This window comes from Herpailurus yagouaroundi, unplaced genomic scaffold (genome assembly GCF_014898765.1).
Source record: "Herpailurus yagouaroundi ecotype Mexico unplaced genomic scaffold, PumYag 206, whole genome shotgun sequence".
In the NCBI taxonomy this organism is placed as follows: Eukaryota; Metazoa; Chordata; class Mammalia; order Carnivora; family Felidae; genus Herpailurus; species Herpailurus yagouaroundi.
Window position 1 is genome coordinate 2769728 of NW_024412437.1, and position 14904 is coordinate 2784631.

The 14904-nt window shown below is 38.8% G+C and overlaps 1 protein-coding gene across 5 annotated transcripts in view; it reads left to right on the forward strand.

The window, feature by feature from the left end:
- Positions 1 to 14904, forward strand: part of HELZ (helicase with zinc finger) — a 156137-nt gene that overhangs the window by 37939 nt on the left and 103294 nt on the right. For all 5 annotated transcript variants that reach the window (XM_040452156.1, XM_040452160.1, XM_040452158.1 and 2 more), the window contains 6 exons: positions 1338 to 1394; positions 6375 to 6426; positions 7782 to 7857; positions 9928 to 10126; positions 10569 to 10676; positions 11728 to 12025. In XM_040452156.1, coding sequence (XP_040308090.1) covers positions 1338 to 1394; positions 6375 to 6426; positions 7782 to 7857; positions 9928 to 10126; positions 10569 to 10676; positions 11728 to 12025 — 790 coding nt within the window. The remainder of the gene's footprint in view (positions 1 to 1337; positions 1395 to 6374; positions 6427 to 7781; positions 7858 to 9927; positions 10127 to 10568; positions 10677 to 11727; positions 12026 to 14904) is intronic.

Genomic DNA, 14904 nt, shown 5'->3' on the forward strand with positions numbered 1-14904 from the left:
TTGTTTGGTTTTGGTTGAGATAATTGAAAGACAGCATTTTGGAACTTTAGAGCTCCCAATGTATAGAAATTGGAAGAAATATTTTAAAACTTTTTTTCATCAGTTGGTTACTGTTACAAAATTTGTGGATATTTCTGAGAAATCAGTGCAAAACAGTGAAAGCCAGCATGAATTCTCTGTACCTCATTTAGTCATCTGAATCGATATATATTGTGAAAACCTGAAGCAAAGTTGTGTTTTCACTGCAAATAAATATATTTGGCTGGGAAAAAAAAGAAATTAGGAAAGTACTTGGTATACTGCTGAGTATAATGTAATGACCCATCTCAGGAGGTGATAGAGTTTTTTTCTGAGGGATTACTGTGCAGTGAGTTGTTTAATTGGTTTAACATTGGTTTTTGATTTCACCAAATTTACAAGTGGATATAAAGCTAAACTGTATTACTAATCCAGCAAAATTGTGTAGGTATTTAGTTCTAAATAGATGATAAAGAATATATCTCTTATTATTAAGGTAATTCTATCCTTTTAAAAACATTTTTTATTTAGTTTTTATTTATTTACTTTTTAATTTACATCCAAGTTAGTTAGCATATAGTGCAACAGTGATTTCAGGAGTAGTTTCCTTAATACCCCTGACCCATTTAGCCCATCCCCCCCTCCCACAACCCCTCCGGCAACCCTCTGCTTGTTTTCTGTATTTAAGAGTCTCTTATGTTTTGTCCCCCTTATGTTCATCTAAGGTAATTCTATCCTTAAGGAAGTTTTCTGTATAAGTTTAGCATATTACACAGTTTAACCTGTGGGTAGAAGTATTTGCTTTTATATCTAAGTGAAATTTGAACTTCAGAAGAGTGAATATTTTGCCTGTTTTTCTTCAACTGCTTTATTAATGAACTATTTTTAAAGTGCTGTGATCATTTTATGTGAATCTGAGTCACGGGTAACTGATCGAGTTCACCATTTTTTAAATACAAGTCCATTAGTTTTAGGGGGTAAAAAGCTCAAAAAAAGTTTAGGTTTATTTTTCTCTTTGCTCATGGAATCTTGCTTTCTGGTGATGCCCATTGTGAATACTTTATTGAATTGATTTTAAACTCATACAAGGTGAATACAGTGTTTTATTAGCCACACTGTATATTTTGTCCTGTTAACTTTTTTAACCTTCCTTGTAGCTTGTTAGCTTTATTATAACTAATGGTAGTGGGTTGGCAGATGAGGATAATATTGTCTTTTTACAGATAAACCTTAGAAACAGCGGAGGAATTGACTTACGCCCTCAGAGCAAAGAACTAATATACTAACTAGGTTTTGCCTTTTTCATTCACCTTTTTCAGAATGGGATGGTAACAAAAGATTTGACAAGACTGAAAACACTTCTCACAGAAACAGAGGTAAGACTATTTCAGTGGATTTCTTTGAAAAGAGTTTAACTCAATCTGGCTAGTAAGTGTTCTGTATTAACATTGGAAAATCTTTGGGCATTGGCCAAGAACAAGGCTACAGGTGGGGTAGTGGATCCCCTTGGCCTTCTTCTGTAGCCCAGCTTGGTCACATCCCAGGAACCCTGCTGCTTCTCATGTTTCCTCTGAACCTCGGGTCTTCCATTCCTAATTCTTGTTAGTAGTCTGTGGTCAACAAATGGAAGGATGGTTGGGAAATTTTAGTGCTTAAATATGTCTGGCTGTTAAGAAAACACTGTCATTAAAAATGTCAAGCCTTTTTTTTCTTTTTTTTTTTATAAGTTTCCTTTTTTTTTTTTTTTTTTAAAGTTCATTTATTTTGAGGGAGAGAGAGGGAGTAGGGGAGGGGCAGAGAGAGAGAGAATCCCAAGCAGGTTCCATGCTGCCAGTGCAGAGATTGATGCAGGGGTCGAACTTGTGAACCTCAAGATCATGACCTGAGGCGAAGCCAAGCATTGGACACTTTACCAACTGAGGTACCCAGGCGCCCCTCAAGCACCCCCCCCTTTTTTTTTTAACCAACTTAAGAAGTGTGTGATTTAAGGACTGTTTTTAGGGAATGGAGGTTAGGAGATGGAAATAATGTGTATCAGGGTAAATGGTGAACAAAAATGTGCTCTGATGAAGCACTTGAAGGGCATGTGGAAGGCCAGGGGACAGCAGGGGTATGTATTAGGCCCATAGCTTTGTAAGTCTCAAATTTCTCTTCCTCATATAGACACATAAAAGTATTTTTATTATTTAGATGTCTCATTTTATTTATCATTTTTTTTTAATTATTATTTTTTTTAACGTTTATTTATTTTTGAGACAGCAAGAGACAAAGCATGAACAGGGGAGGGTCAGAGAGAGGGAGACACAGAATCCGGAATAGGCTCCAGGCTCTGAGCCATCAGCACAGAGCCCGATGCGGGGCTCGAACTCATGGACCGTGAGATCGTGACCTGAGCCGAAGTCAGCCGCTTAACCGACTGAGCCACCCAGGCGCCCCATATTTATCATTATTTGTAAAATGTTTATTTAAAAACAAACGGGATGGTCAGAGAGAGAGGGAGACAGAAGATTCCAATCAGGCTCTGTGCTGACAGAGGTGAGCTCAATGCTAGGCTCGAACTCACGAACCGTGAGATCATGACCTGAGCTGAAGTCGGATGCTCAATTGACTGAGCCACCCTGGCTCCCCTTAGATGTCTCATTTTAAAACCAGCCATTTTTGTCAGCTTTTATCTTAAATGGAAGCCATGTAAAGTGATTGATTGGCTTATTTATTTAAAAAAATTGGCATGTACTATGTGTGAGGTCCTGTGCTTGGTGCTAGGAATACAGACACCTGTGGTCTGGGAGGTTAAAGTCTAGGGTAGGAGACAGAGATCAAATAAATTAATTAAACAGCTATAGGTATAATTCACATTGAGGAAAGTGGTATGAGGGAAAGAAATAAGCCTTCTGTGATGGAAAAATAACTGGATTGGGTGGTCCAAGGCTGAGACAGCTGAGCAAGGAATTGAGGATTAAGAAGGTGCCAGTGTCATGGTGATTGAGACGGAGGGCGCTCCAGAAGATGAGCAGAAGCGCAGGTGTAAACCTTGACCTCCTGTAGATTACTTTCCTGTTCCAAATCTAGTAACATGTCACACATACCAGCAAATAAGCAGACAAGACCGTCATGATTCGCATAAGCTGAATAAAGATACTGTTTGTTTTGCTACAGTTAGATAGGCTTTAAAGAAAATGTTATTTTCTTTGTCTTATTGTGAATTAACTGATAATCAGTAACCTCTAATTAACTTAAAAGCCATTTCCTTTCTTGTGTATATGTAGCCTTGTGAATTTCTAAGGCTTAAAGGAAGACAGTTAAAATGTTTTAGACTTTTAACATGAGAATGTAAAATAAGATGACTTTAATCATTTTATTAAGTTTTGGCTTTCTTGTTTTTTATTGCCTTAATTGAATTACTAGCTTTATACCTGATAATCAAGCACAGAGATATATGTGTTATGTATTTGTATATATATGAATTTTTATTTTTAATATTTATAATCCTGTCACATGTAAGGCCACAAACATCACTTTGGGTCTTGTTTTGCGACTGTACTTTTGAAAAAAGTGACCTAAATGTTGTTTCTAATCAACTTTCCTAGGTAACCAAAGTAGTATTCTTTTTGACTAATGAACTGATATTATTAAAAAAAAAAAATCCATCCAAGAAAAGCTAACAAACAAAGGACCCTTATTTATGGTTGTGCATGACATATTTAAAAATAGAAACAATTTGTTATTTAAAGATTGGGCTTAGCTGGTATTGAACTTGAAGTGCTAGTGGATGAGGATAAAGGCATGGAGCTCAAGGCTGACTAATGGGAACAAAAAGAGTATGTTCTAGTAAGATTTAAAACGTCAAAAATCAATAGATTTGATTGTAAATTTATAGAAGTTGTAGCAGTATGAAATTTGTCTGCTTTCCCTGAAGGTGTCAGTACAAACTGCGTGCAGATCATACGCTAAATGACATTGGCCTTCTGCTTCGGGTCTGAGGAAATAAAAAGGTGTTCAGAAAAAAACCAAACAACCCGGGGCACCTGAGTGGCTCAGGCTGTTGGGCATCCAACTCGTGATTTTGGCTCAGGGGGTTGTGAGATTGAGCCCCGCTTTGGGCTCTGTGCAGAGAGTGGAGCCTGTGTGGGATTCTCTCTCACTCTCTCTCTCTCTCTCTCTCTCGCTCTCTCCCCATTTGCCCCTCTGCCTTGCTCTCATGCTCTTTCTGTCTAAAGTAATAAAAGGAAAAACAAGTAAAAAAACCCAACCCAAACACAACACGTTGGAACCTGAGAGCTTTGGTGGCCAGATACGCAGCCCAGGCCGAGCTTCTGTGCCAGCAGATGTGTCTTTCGCTAGACCCTGCCAGCCCGAGAGCTGGGGTGTCAGCACAGACGCGCCCGCTCATTTGCACATCATGGCAGGTGCTGACTCGTGAAACACACCATGTATTTTTCCCTTCTAACATTTAGAAATGCTTTCAGCTTTATTATAGGACTAAAACATTTTATTCCCGTTTTTTTCCTTGCATATCTGGTAAATTTTATTTTAATAAATATTTTAGAGGAGGTATTTTAAATTTATGATTGAAGTGAATTTTTAGGTTTTATATTTGTAAATTTGATGTAGATGAAATCATATTAAAAGCTAGTGTGGGATTATGGCACTTAGATCTGGCTTGTAGAATGTAAAGACATCTTTTAATGTATCTTCTTTGTGAGCATAGAATCTTTACAATGTGAACAATTACTTCCAATTTAGCTTATATATTCTGATATTCAGACCTCATTTTGCAAAAAGAATGGGTTGTCTTTAAAAACTTTTTAGTAAGTTGTTTGAGAATCAAGTTTCTACCTTCCTGTAGAAACAGTATCATAGTGACTTAGTTCCAGTCCAACCTAAAAGGTCCAATTTAATTAACGACATATAGGCTATAGCGATACTGTTTTGGTTATATCTAATTAGCATTTAGACGACATTCTTTGTATGGTACAAAACATTCCAAATTTCATCTTGGGATACCATGTCCTCTGATTCAGCACCTGTGCTGTTCAAGGTTTTCTGGGTTTTGGAAAGCTGAGATAGCTATGGAAAGCAATCTGTTGGGGCCAGTCCGAGATGCACGTAGCTAATGTACCTGCAGGGCGGGCTGCCTGTGGTCAGGAAGTGCTGGAGCGGAAGTGCAAGCAGGAAAACGAGATGAGCAGTCCGCGGGGAGACCAGGAAGGCAGGAATATGGGGGCTGAGATTAAAGGATGGGGGTGTTGGGTAAAGACTCAGAGGTGACTTGGTACAGGGTAAGATTGGTGGTCATTTGGTTCAGGGGCAGATGAGGGCCGTAACCAGGACAGTGGCAGTGGGAGTAGAGTAGGAGACACATAAGAGAGTCGTTCTAGACCTAGTTGGTCAAGATTTGGAGACTACTCAGTGGGACAGAAGGCAGTTCAAGACGGCTTTTGGAATTTGAGCCTTGCTCTCTTTGTGGATGTGGATCCATTAACTTGAGGAGCAACTGAAGGAGGATGAGATTTGGGATGAAGATGATGCATTTGGTTTGGATATATTTGTTTAAAGTACTTGGATGATCATCTGTGCATCCCCCCATCTCCTCCATCCCGTGCTTACTGGGCACCTATTATGTTCCCAGTCCTCTGTGAGGTGTGGGAATGCAGAAAGGCACTTGTAGGCTGTTGGCAGTGGATCTGTCTGTGGCTGACAGAATGATCCAGCACATAAAATGCTGTCGAATAGTTAAGAAAAATAAGAAAACGTGCTATGGCTGGCACTTAACTTGAAATGGGGGGTGTAGAATTTAGAGGCAAATTAGAGCCAGAGGAGCAGACTGGGGAGTTACGTGCACCAAGGGAGTCAGGAAATCCAGGAAATCAGCGTGATGGGTTCTCAGCTCCATCATGGGAGGAAGGCTCATCCTGGAGTGAGGGGGACTTGGCAGGATGTGCCCCAGGCCCCAGAGTGGTGGCACTGTACCCCATGCAGGAGAAAAGGCCCCTCACTAGCTGGTCTTTCTCTGGGTGTTAGCAAGAGGAGAGTGAAATGAATAAGTGGGATGGGGGTGCTCCTCCTTTGGGTTCAGAACTGGGGACGTACACTTTTTTGTTTTGCTGCCAGGTAATTTTTGTATAGGGAATCTCTTACCAGTTTCCTTGATGAGGGCCACACAAGTAGTTCTTTTCCATATTTAAACGTAGTTTAATGTAGAGCAGAGATGGAAGCAAAAGATATTGTTTATTAACATTAAAATGTCTTAAGTATTCAAACTCAGCCTTTTTGAGAAATGTTGAAAATGTCCAAGTTTAATACAACGCAGTTGGGTATTTCTTATTATAAGAACATTTTCATTTGAAAAATTTCAGACAGCAACTAGTAACGTCCTGTCTGGATATCACGTGGAAGGCTTGGAAGGGGGTAAGTACCAAATTCTGTGTTACTTCTGCTAGCTGTAATTCCAGGCATTACTTTTTTGTTGATTACTGGGAGGACATTTACGGAGTTATGGTACATGTAAGTGGAGGTGTCAGGAGACGATATAAAAATGTAATTCTAAGAAGTAGGTGAGGATGAAGCAGTTGTTTTACTGGCCCCTTTCTGTAGCGGCGTGGAGTAATGGAGGCAGGAGGTATCCTTTTCTTGCCTCCACGTAGCTCCAAACGTAAACCTCATCGTTAGCAATGTCGAGTTGCTGCATTCTGCGCTAGAGGGAAGCCTCCTTTCTCTCTCTGTCCCAGGCCAGTCCAGTTCTTACTTTTTGGAAGTCCCGATCGGTAAGCTGAGTTGTTCCAGCCACGGTTAAAATCCACGACCTGCTCTTCTCTTGCCCCACAAAAGGGGAAGGGGACCAACATTCATCGAGCGCTTGCTGGGCGCTACGTACTCGGTGGCTTTCACAAAAACACGTATTGGCTTCTCCCATCATTTTGAGAGGCGATGAGACTGGTGTTTATTAAAGTTCAGTGATTTTCCCAGTCACACAGCTGGAAAGGGATGAAACGCAGCTTTAAAACTCAGCCTGGCTGAATATCTTTGTTGTTGCCGTTGTTGGGGTGTGGGCACAGTGATTTGTGAGGGAATAGAAAATGGCTGTAAGGTCCTTCAGATTTTGCTGCTGCTCAACCTCTACTGCTCTAGCCTTTTCTCTCTTAAGCCTTATTTCCTTGGTTTATTTGGAATCTTTTACCCAAACGAATCAAACCTCATTGTCTTCAGAAGTAAACAAATGTTATTTTTTAGCTCCTACCTCAGAATTCAACTTTTTGAACTTGATTTCGCTTGTAAAAAAAAGGCTTACTTTATATGATTACATGTGTCAGACAAACCCTAAGGAGCATGGGTGATAATGGGTAACTTTTTACCCAGTATGCAGTATTGAATTTGCTCTAAAAATTTCCTTCCAGGATGCAGTAATTTTCTCATTCCTGAAATAATTCCTGATAGAGACGCATCTTAAGAAATGACAAGCATGCCAACCTTTCCCCCTGTCAGTTGTTAGGGAAGAGACTGCATTGGAAACATGTCCACCAGTTGCTAGGACAGAGTCAGGGTCATCGACTTGATTTCGCTGTTGGGTAACTACTTCAGTGATTTGAAGTTTCATGTGGTTAATTGAATTTCACTCATTTGACTGGTAGAGGCAAGTATGTCATGTCCTTTTTACATCATCTGGGATGATGTGTGTGGAGGGTTTATAGTATTTCTTACACATGAAAATATCAGAATTATTAGCAAGCCTCAAATGATACGACTATATCCTGATTACTCTCTAGGATCTTGTAATGGTTGGCATTTCCGCCCACCACCTAGGGGAATCACAAGCAGCGAGGAATATACTTTGTGTAAAAGGTAACGTGAATTTTTTTTTTAAACCAATGACATGTCTTTATTCAAAGGATAGATAATTTTCCTTCACTTTCTGAAAAGTAGTAATTCCAATCTAAAGAAGATAATATGTGAAGGAAGAAGTATAATGATTGAGTTAAGTGGTTTATTTTCAACTGGAAACAGAAGCCATAATGGTCATTATCATTAAATAAGAAAAGTCAAAGCCAGACCAGTGAGCCTTCTATTAATTACAAACAACAGTGATATAAATGGGGATTGTTAAGACTTTGTGTAGAAGTCTTTTATAAAACCAGTTGAATTATTAGGACTGAATTTAATTCTGGTCTCTTATTTATGTGAAATTTACCTAACTTTTGGTGATTGAAATGGAAATGATACAAACTGAAGTAGAGCATATAGTAGATGAAGAAATTTTAAATTATTTTAATAACTTTTCTAAAACAATATCTATTATCTTCCTGTTATCCTTCTATATAATTTACGAGGAATTTCTATTTGAAGGGCTAACCTTTCAAAATAGTTATTAAGCCGGACAGAATTATTGCAGTCACGTTTTGAAAGGTTCTTTTTGTAAGAACTAGTAACTAGTGATATTTTAGAAATAAAGTCTCATTACTATAGATTGTTTTTGGTAATGAAGAAAACTGGATATGTAGTTTTGATGATTGAATAGTTAAGATATCAGATACGATTTTATGTAGAACTAAAGAAACGAAGTAGTAAATTGCAGAAAGCCTGGTGGCATCCTGTCGTAGGAGAGGAAAAACACAGTCGCGTGCAGAGGAAATGGGAGAAAATTTAAGGCCACGAGAGACTATCAGCCTCTAATATATTTAAAGAAATAATTTAAAGCAAAGCAATAGAAAGACAAATATTTGGCTTATTAAGATCTACTTAAGAGAAACAAATGCATGATTTTAAATGTCTCTTAAAAAATGTAAGAACTTAATCGTATAATTTAAGTTCAAGAACTTTACGTATCATCAAGAAAAGCTTTAAATACAGTCATCTTTTCAAATAGGGTGAACCGTTTGATCATTTACATTGTGTTGTGGTTCATTTTGTATTTCTTATGGCCTGTATTTTTTTCAGTTGAAGAATTATCCATAATATAACACCTCTCATCTCTATTTTGCTCTTTATAGTTTAATTTTGATTTTTTCTCTCAGAAGATCTTTTTTTTTAATTTTTTGACGTTTCAATGGTTTAAAAATTGGCTAGGCCCCGAATTTTGCACGGTATTTAAAACTTTAAAAAAATACTAATAATCAGAGTTTTGCCTTTTTATGTGTTTTGACCACCGAATTATTGTCAGTTGAATTTTCTGAGTCATAAACACTGTGAAACCATAACTCTTGTCCTTTAAAGTGAACGTTTATGAACTTACCATTGAAGAATTTAATCTATTGAATTAATTGTGATTCTAATATAAAACTTTTATTCTTAATTTATTCAAAACTTCAAGCAAATGAATAGAGCCCAGTATTTTCAATGAAACATAGGTTAATGGTCATAGAGAAAAGGGTAAAGGCTTTACGTTCGAAGGTGAGGAATAGAACCCTTAAGGTTATACTTTAATGATACATTAACATTTTTTTCCGAGTGAAATTCTTAGTATGTGGAGCATTTTTCTTGAGGAGAATATCATTTTGGGAAGTAGGGCATTCCTGTGTTTGATGCACCGATCCACTTGATGTCAGTGTTGCTTTAGGAAAATTCTGCTCTAAGAAGAATTGTCTAAATAGAGTTGTTACATCGTGAAGGAAACTGCCGTTTCGATGTTGGTTTTGTGGGTGTGGGGTGGTTATGACTGATTATGTTTCGCTTTAGCACCCCCTTATTCCAAAACAGGGAGCACTGAGTCTGGGAAGTTGCCGTAGCGATTAACTGTTGTAAATGTTCGTGAACCCTCTTCTCCCTCCTCCATGCAAGTCAGTGTGATAAATATGGCCTTTCAGGAGATAAAGTTTTGTTTTTGTTATTGAAGAGTCGAAGGGCAAATGATGGAAGTTTGTATTCTAAATGGTCCAACAAAGTGTATGATGAAACAGTCTTTCCTATTTTACTTAGATTTTTAGAACAAGGCATCTGTAGGTACGGTGCCCAGTGTACTTCAGCGCACTCCCAGGAAGAACTAGCAGAATGGCAGAAACGATACGCCTCGCGGCTGATAAAATTGAAACAGCAAAACGAGAATAAACAGCTCTCAGGCAGTTACATGGAGACCTTGATAGAAAAGTGGATGAATTCATTATCTCCTGAGAAAGTGGTGAGGAAAATAAACTGCATTGTTTTGTTTTGTTTGAAACAATGACTTTGTTTGAGTCTTGACTTTATTTTGTGCTATATTTTGGTTTATTTCCTTATCTTCTGTATGAAGAACTTGATTCTTGATGAAGTGTTTTTGTAGCAAAATCAGACTCTTTTGCTAAAATAAAGAGCAGAGCCAAGGCATTTGTTTGGAGATTTGCAGGTATTGTATGAACCTTCGTTCAGGGAGCGTTTACTGCCATTTTGTTGTCCTTAAATTTTTTATGTCTTGTCTAAGCTTTATTATATCTTGTTCTTATAAAATTAATGTGTAAAATGTCTTGCTTTGTCAACAGTTCCATCCACATCTTCACCGTTGATATTTATTTATTTACCACGCCAAAAGTTTTGTTTGTGCTTTTAGGAATAAAAACGTAACACCAATTGTTGTCTATTTTCAGCTTAGCGAATGTATAGAGGGAGTAAAAGTTGAGCATAATCCTGATCTGTCGGTTACTGTCAACACCAAAAAGTCTCACCAGACATGGACCTTTGCTCTTACTTGTAAGGTATGAATTTTGTGTTAATTGAGGAATGTAATTTTTTTTTTGATGTTCTTAAAGCTTCCCTGACCTTTAAATCCCTGTGTGAGACCATTGAAAATGTTTTCATCTAAATACATTCTTAAGTAGGTTATATATTGTGCTAAAGTGTATTTCTGTATTGCCTTAAAGGTATAATTTGTTTAGATTTTGAGATAAAGGTCTTTGTAGATATTTAGATGTTTGCTAATTTATTAATTTGATCAAGAGGTCTTTGATACATCGTCTTCTGAAGTCGGAACATAGGATGGGGTTCGTGGCTCAGAATTAACTATTTAAAAATCGAATTGTTTAATCTGGCAGTTCTAAGATATTTAAACAGTAGCAACTTGTTTGTATAATTGATTTGATGAAATCATAGATTCTGTAATAATGGGTTTTTAATATGAGACGTTTTCTGCAGTGCTTTCCATCTCGAATATAGTACTCAAAGTTTTAGAATAAAGCGAAGTCAGACTTTTCTGTGAATATGTGCAGTGGAAAAGTTTGGTGTGCTTTTTGGTGGCATTTCTTTTACTGTACCATCTGCATCTTGGGATGAAAAATCTGGGAACATTTAGCTTCGGCCTTGAACCCAATCCGTTGCCTTCAGAGGTAACTGCCCTCCTGTGAAGACTTCCTACTTAAAGCTAGATAAAACTTTTTTAGGCCAAAGGTATGGAAAGTTGGAGTTTGGTGGTCATACAGGGTGATAGCTTTCACCACAAAGAAAGATGAGTGTGTCATGGAAAGAGCAGGGTGGTTAGAGATGTCGGATAAATCTGTCGTTTTTAAAAATTTCAGCTTTGCTGAGGTATCAGTGACATCATAAATATATGATTTTAACAACGGATTTTTGTTTTAAACCATTCTGATTTTTTCTTAAATGGCTTGTGAGTACAGTTTGTATTTTTAACATAGTCTCTTAGAAGCATGGGAAAATAAAAGTCCCTGATGGGAATATTTTTATTGAAGAACCCAGTGACAGTTGGACTTTTCACCCCCTTGTACTCAATGAATTCCTTTGCCTTCCTTGCAGCCTGCAAGAATGCTGTGTCGGGTAGCGTTGCTCTATGATGCACATCGTCCTCATTTTAGTATCATTGCAATATCTGCCGGAGATAGTACTACCCAGGTATCGCAGGAAGTCCCAGAGAACTGTCAAGAATGGATAGGAGGGAAGATGGCCCAAAATGGATTAGATCATTACGTGTATAAAGTCGGGATAGCATTTAACACAGAAATCTTTGGAACTTTTCGCCAAACCATAGTTTTCGACTTTGGATTGGAACCGGTACTCATGCAAAGAGTAATGATTGATGCGGCTTCTACAGAAGGTAATATTTAGACTTTCCCTCCCGATACAATGTGTTAAAAGGCACTATAATGGCAGTATTAAAAGATATGTATTAGCCTCTAAATATTTCCTGGAGAGGGAATAAACGATAAGGAAAAAAAAAAAAAAAAAAAAAAATCCCAAAGCAATTGACTCATTTATTGGGTAATGAGATGAGAATGGTTCATATTATGCTCTGGTCTCTTTATGGAGTCATTAGGCAAACTTGCTTTGAGCTTCCCCAAACTTGTCTGAGTAGACGATCAGGTCTGTTTGGGTCTCTTAGCTTGGTTTCTGGTTTTTTTTTTTAAATGTTTTATTCATTTTTGAGACAGTGACAGAGCATGAGCAGGGAAGGGGCAGAGAGAGAGCGAGACACAGAATCCGAAGCAGGCTCCAGGCTCTGAGCTGTCAGCACAGAGCCCCGCACGGGGCTTGAACTCACAGACCGCGAGATCATGACCTGAGCCTAAGTCGGACGCTCAACCGACCGAGCCACCCAGGCGCCCCTAGGGTGCCTTTAATAGGATCTGCTCTGTGTTCCTGGGAAAGAGGTCCCTGGTTTCAACGTGTGAGCACCTGCAGAAGATGATAATTACTTTGCGTGTTGTTGCATTACTGCCTATTGCTAAATTTTATGCCGAGATCCAACAGGACAAGGAAGGGGCACATTACCCTGTATTTTCTTGGCTCTTGGTTGGATTTTTATAGGTACTTTGTTTTATTTAGTGAGCACTAAATATTTATTTAAGAGGGACTTCATGTGAAACTTCCTATTGTATTGACTATAACCGACCCTATTGTGGAGGATGTTTTTGGCTCTGTACCACAGTGTCCCATCTGTGAGACCTAAAGTCTGGTTCATGAGCAAATGCTAGGGTTTGATTTTTTGGATGCAGTGACAGGTGGAACTGTTCTGTCTCCTTTACTTTATCTGCTGGGAAGGTTAAAGCAACATTTGGGCCCAGATTGAACAAGTAGGCATTACCTTCTAGTGTGTGTGCCAGTGTCACCCAGACTTCCTTAGACCTCATTTGAGGCTTATTTCTCACTTACTTTGATCTCTGTTACTTGTTTTTATTCTTTTGTATTTTGGATTTTCATCTTCTCCGTACTCTTTGGAATTAGAATATGTTAAATCCTGGGGCGCCTGGGTGGCTCAGTCGGTTGAGCTTCCGACTTCGGCTCAGGTCACGATCTCACGGTCCTTGAGTTCGAGCCCCACGCCGGCCTCTGTGCTGACGGCTCAGAGCCTGGAGCCTGCTTCCGATTCTGTGTCTCCCTCTCTCTCTGCCCCTCCCCTGCTCATGCTCTGTCTCTCTCTGTCTTAAAAATAAATAAACATTAAAAAAAAAAAAAGAATATGTTAAATCCGATAGCCAAGTAGATACAGTTGACAGAGTAAGAATACTTAATTTATATTTGCCGCTGTAGGAGTTCTTTGGCAGTCTTTTTCCTGCTAAGAGCCAGAGAGTGAATCCTTCAGGTGCTGCCAGGCAGATGGTGTTTGCTGGGACAGCGCTGCTCTGCGCTGTGATGATAAAGGAGCTAGAGACCATATGGAAGCGAAAGGGCATGACTGTGTTCCAGTCACACTTTATTTTAAAAAACTGAGGGCTGGAAGTAGCCTGCATGCTGTGCTTTGCCTGCCCCTGTCCTAGTGAGTTGCTTTTAGAGACTAGAACTTGAGAACTATTAGGAGGCACCTTTTGTAAATCATGAAGAGAGACCACCACGTATTTCCCACTTGCAAGTATAATTTTCATAGAATGTTCTGGGCTTAAGTGTGGTGTGTGTGTGTGTGTGTGTGTGTGTGTGTGTGTACGTGTACATACATATAGAAATATTTTTTTTTTAAGGTTTTTTTTTTATTTTTTTTTTGCGGGAGAGAGGGGGAGGGAGGGAGGGACTGTGTGCATGGGGGAGGGGAAGAGGGAGAGGGAGAGAGAGAGAATCCCAGGCAGGCTCCATACCCAGTGCCGAGCCTGAAGCAGGGCTCCATCTGAGCCGAAATCAAGTTGGATGCTTAACTGACTGAGCCATCCAGGTGTGCCCCACATGTGGGTTATATTTTAAAAGTTTGCTTTTAGATGGATGGTTTGTAACTCACAACTCATTTCCCCATAGAAATAAGTTTTTAAAAACAAACAAAAAAAAAGGAAGTAAGTTTTTAAGGGTTGTCAAAAATCTGTACTACTTAATGAGAGCCTATTTAATTAATTACATGAAATGTTACATGTCTTCATTAAGAAGAGAAAATGATGCTAATTAAGACTGATGCGGGAAGGAGGTGATGATGTAGATTTTAGGGCACCCTCACATGGGCTTGAGAGATTGAGGGTACTTTGACTACTTTTGCCTCAGGCATGTGTTACTTTTCTAGTGGGAGAAAAAGAACAGTGAACAGACTTCACAGTCAAATAGAATTGGATTTGAGTCTCCATTTTCTCATTACTCGTGTGACATTTCTGAACTTCATGTGTAAAATGGGGCTAGTGATATCTATTTCAGAGGATCATTGTGGGAACCAAAATAAGCATTGTATGGTTTCTGGCACATGGTAAGCACTTAGTAAATGGTAGCTGTTGTTTTTACCATGAGCCATGGTTAGAATAACTTCTGACTTACAAATAGAATGACGAAAGTAGGAAGAGAGAAGGAGAATTTATTTTAAAAAGTGTGGACCAGGGGCTCTAGGGTGCATGCAGGAAGAGGGGCTAAGAAGCCGAGATAAAGACCTGAGCCCTTAAAGCCACAGCACCTGCGAATCTTGACAAGAGAAGGCAAGAGAAGTTGGTGGAAGACAAGTTGTCCAAGATGACTGATATTTTAAGTGTGGTCACTGGAAGAAATAGAATTCCCTCCCTCCCTCCCTCCCTC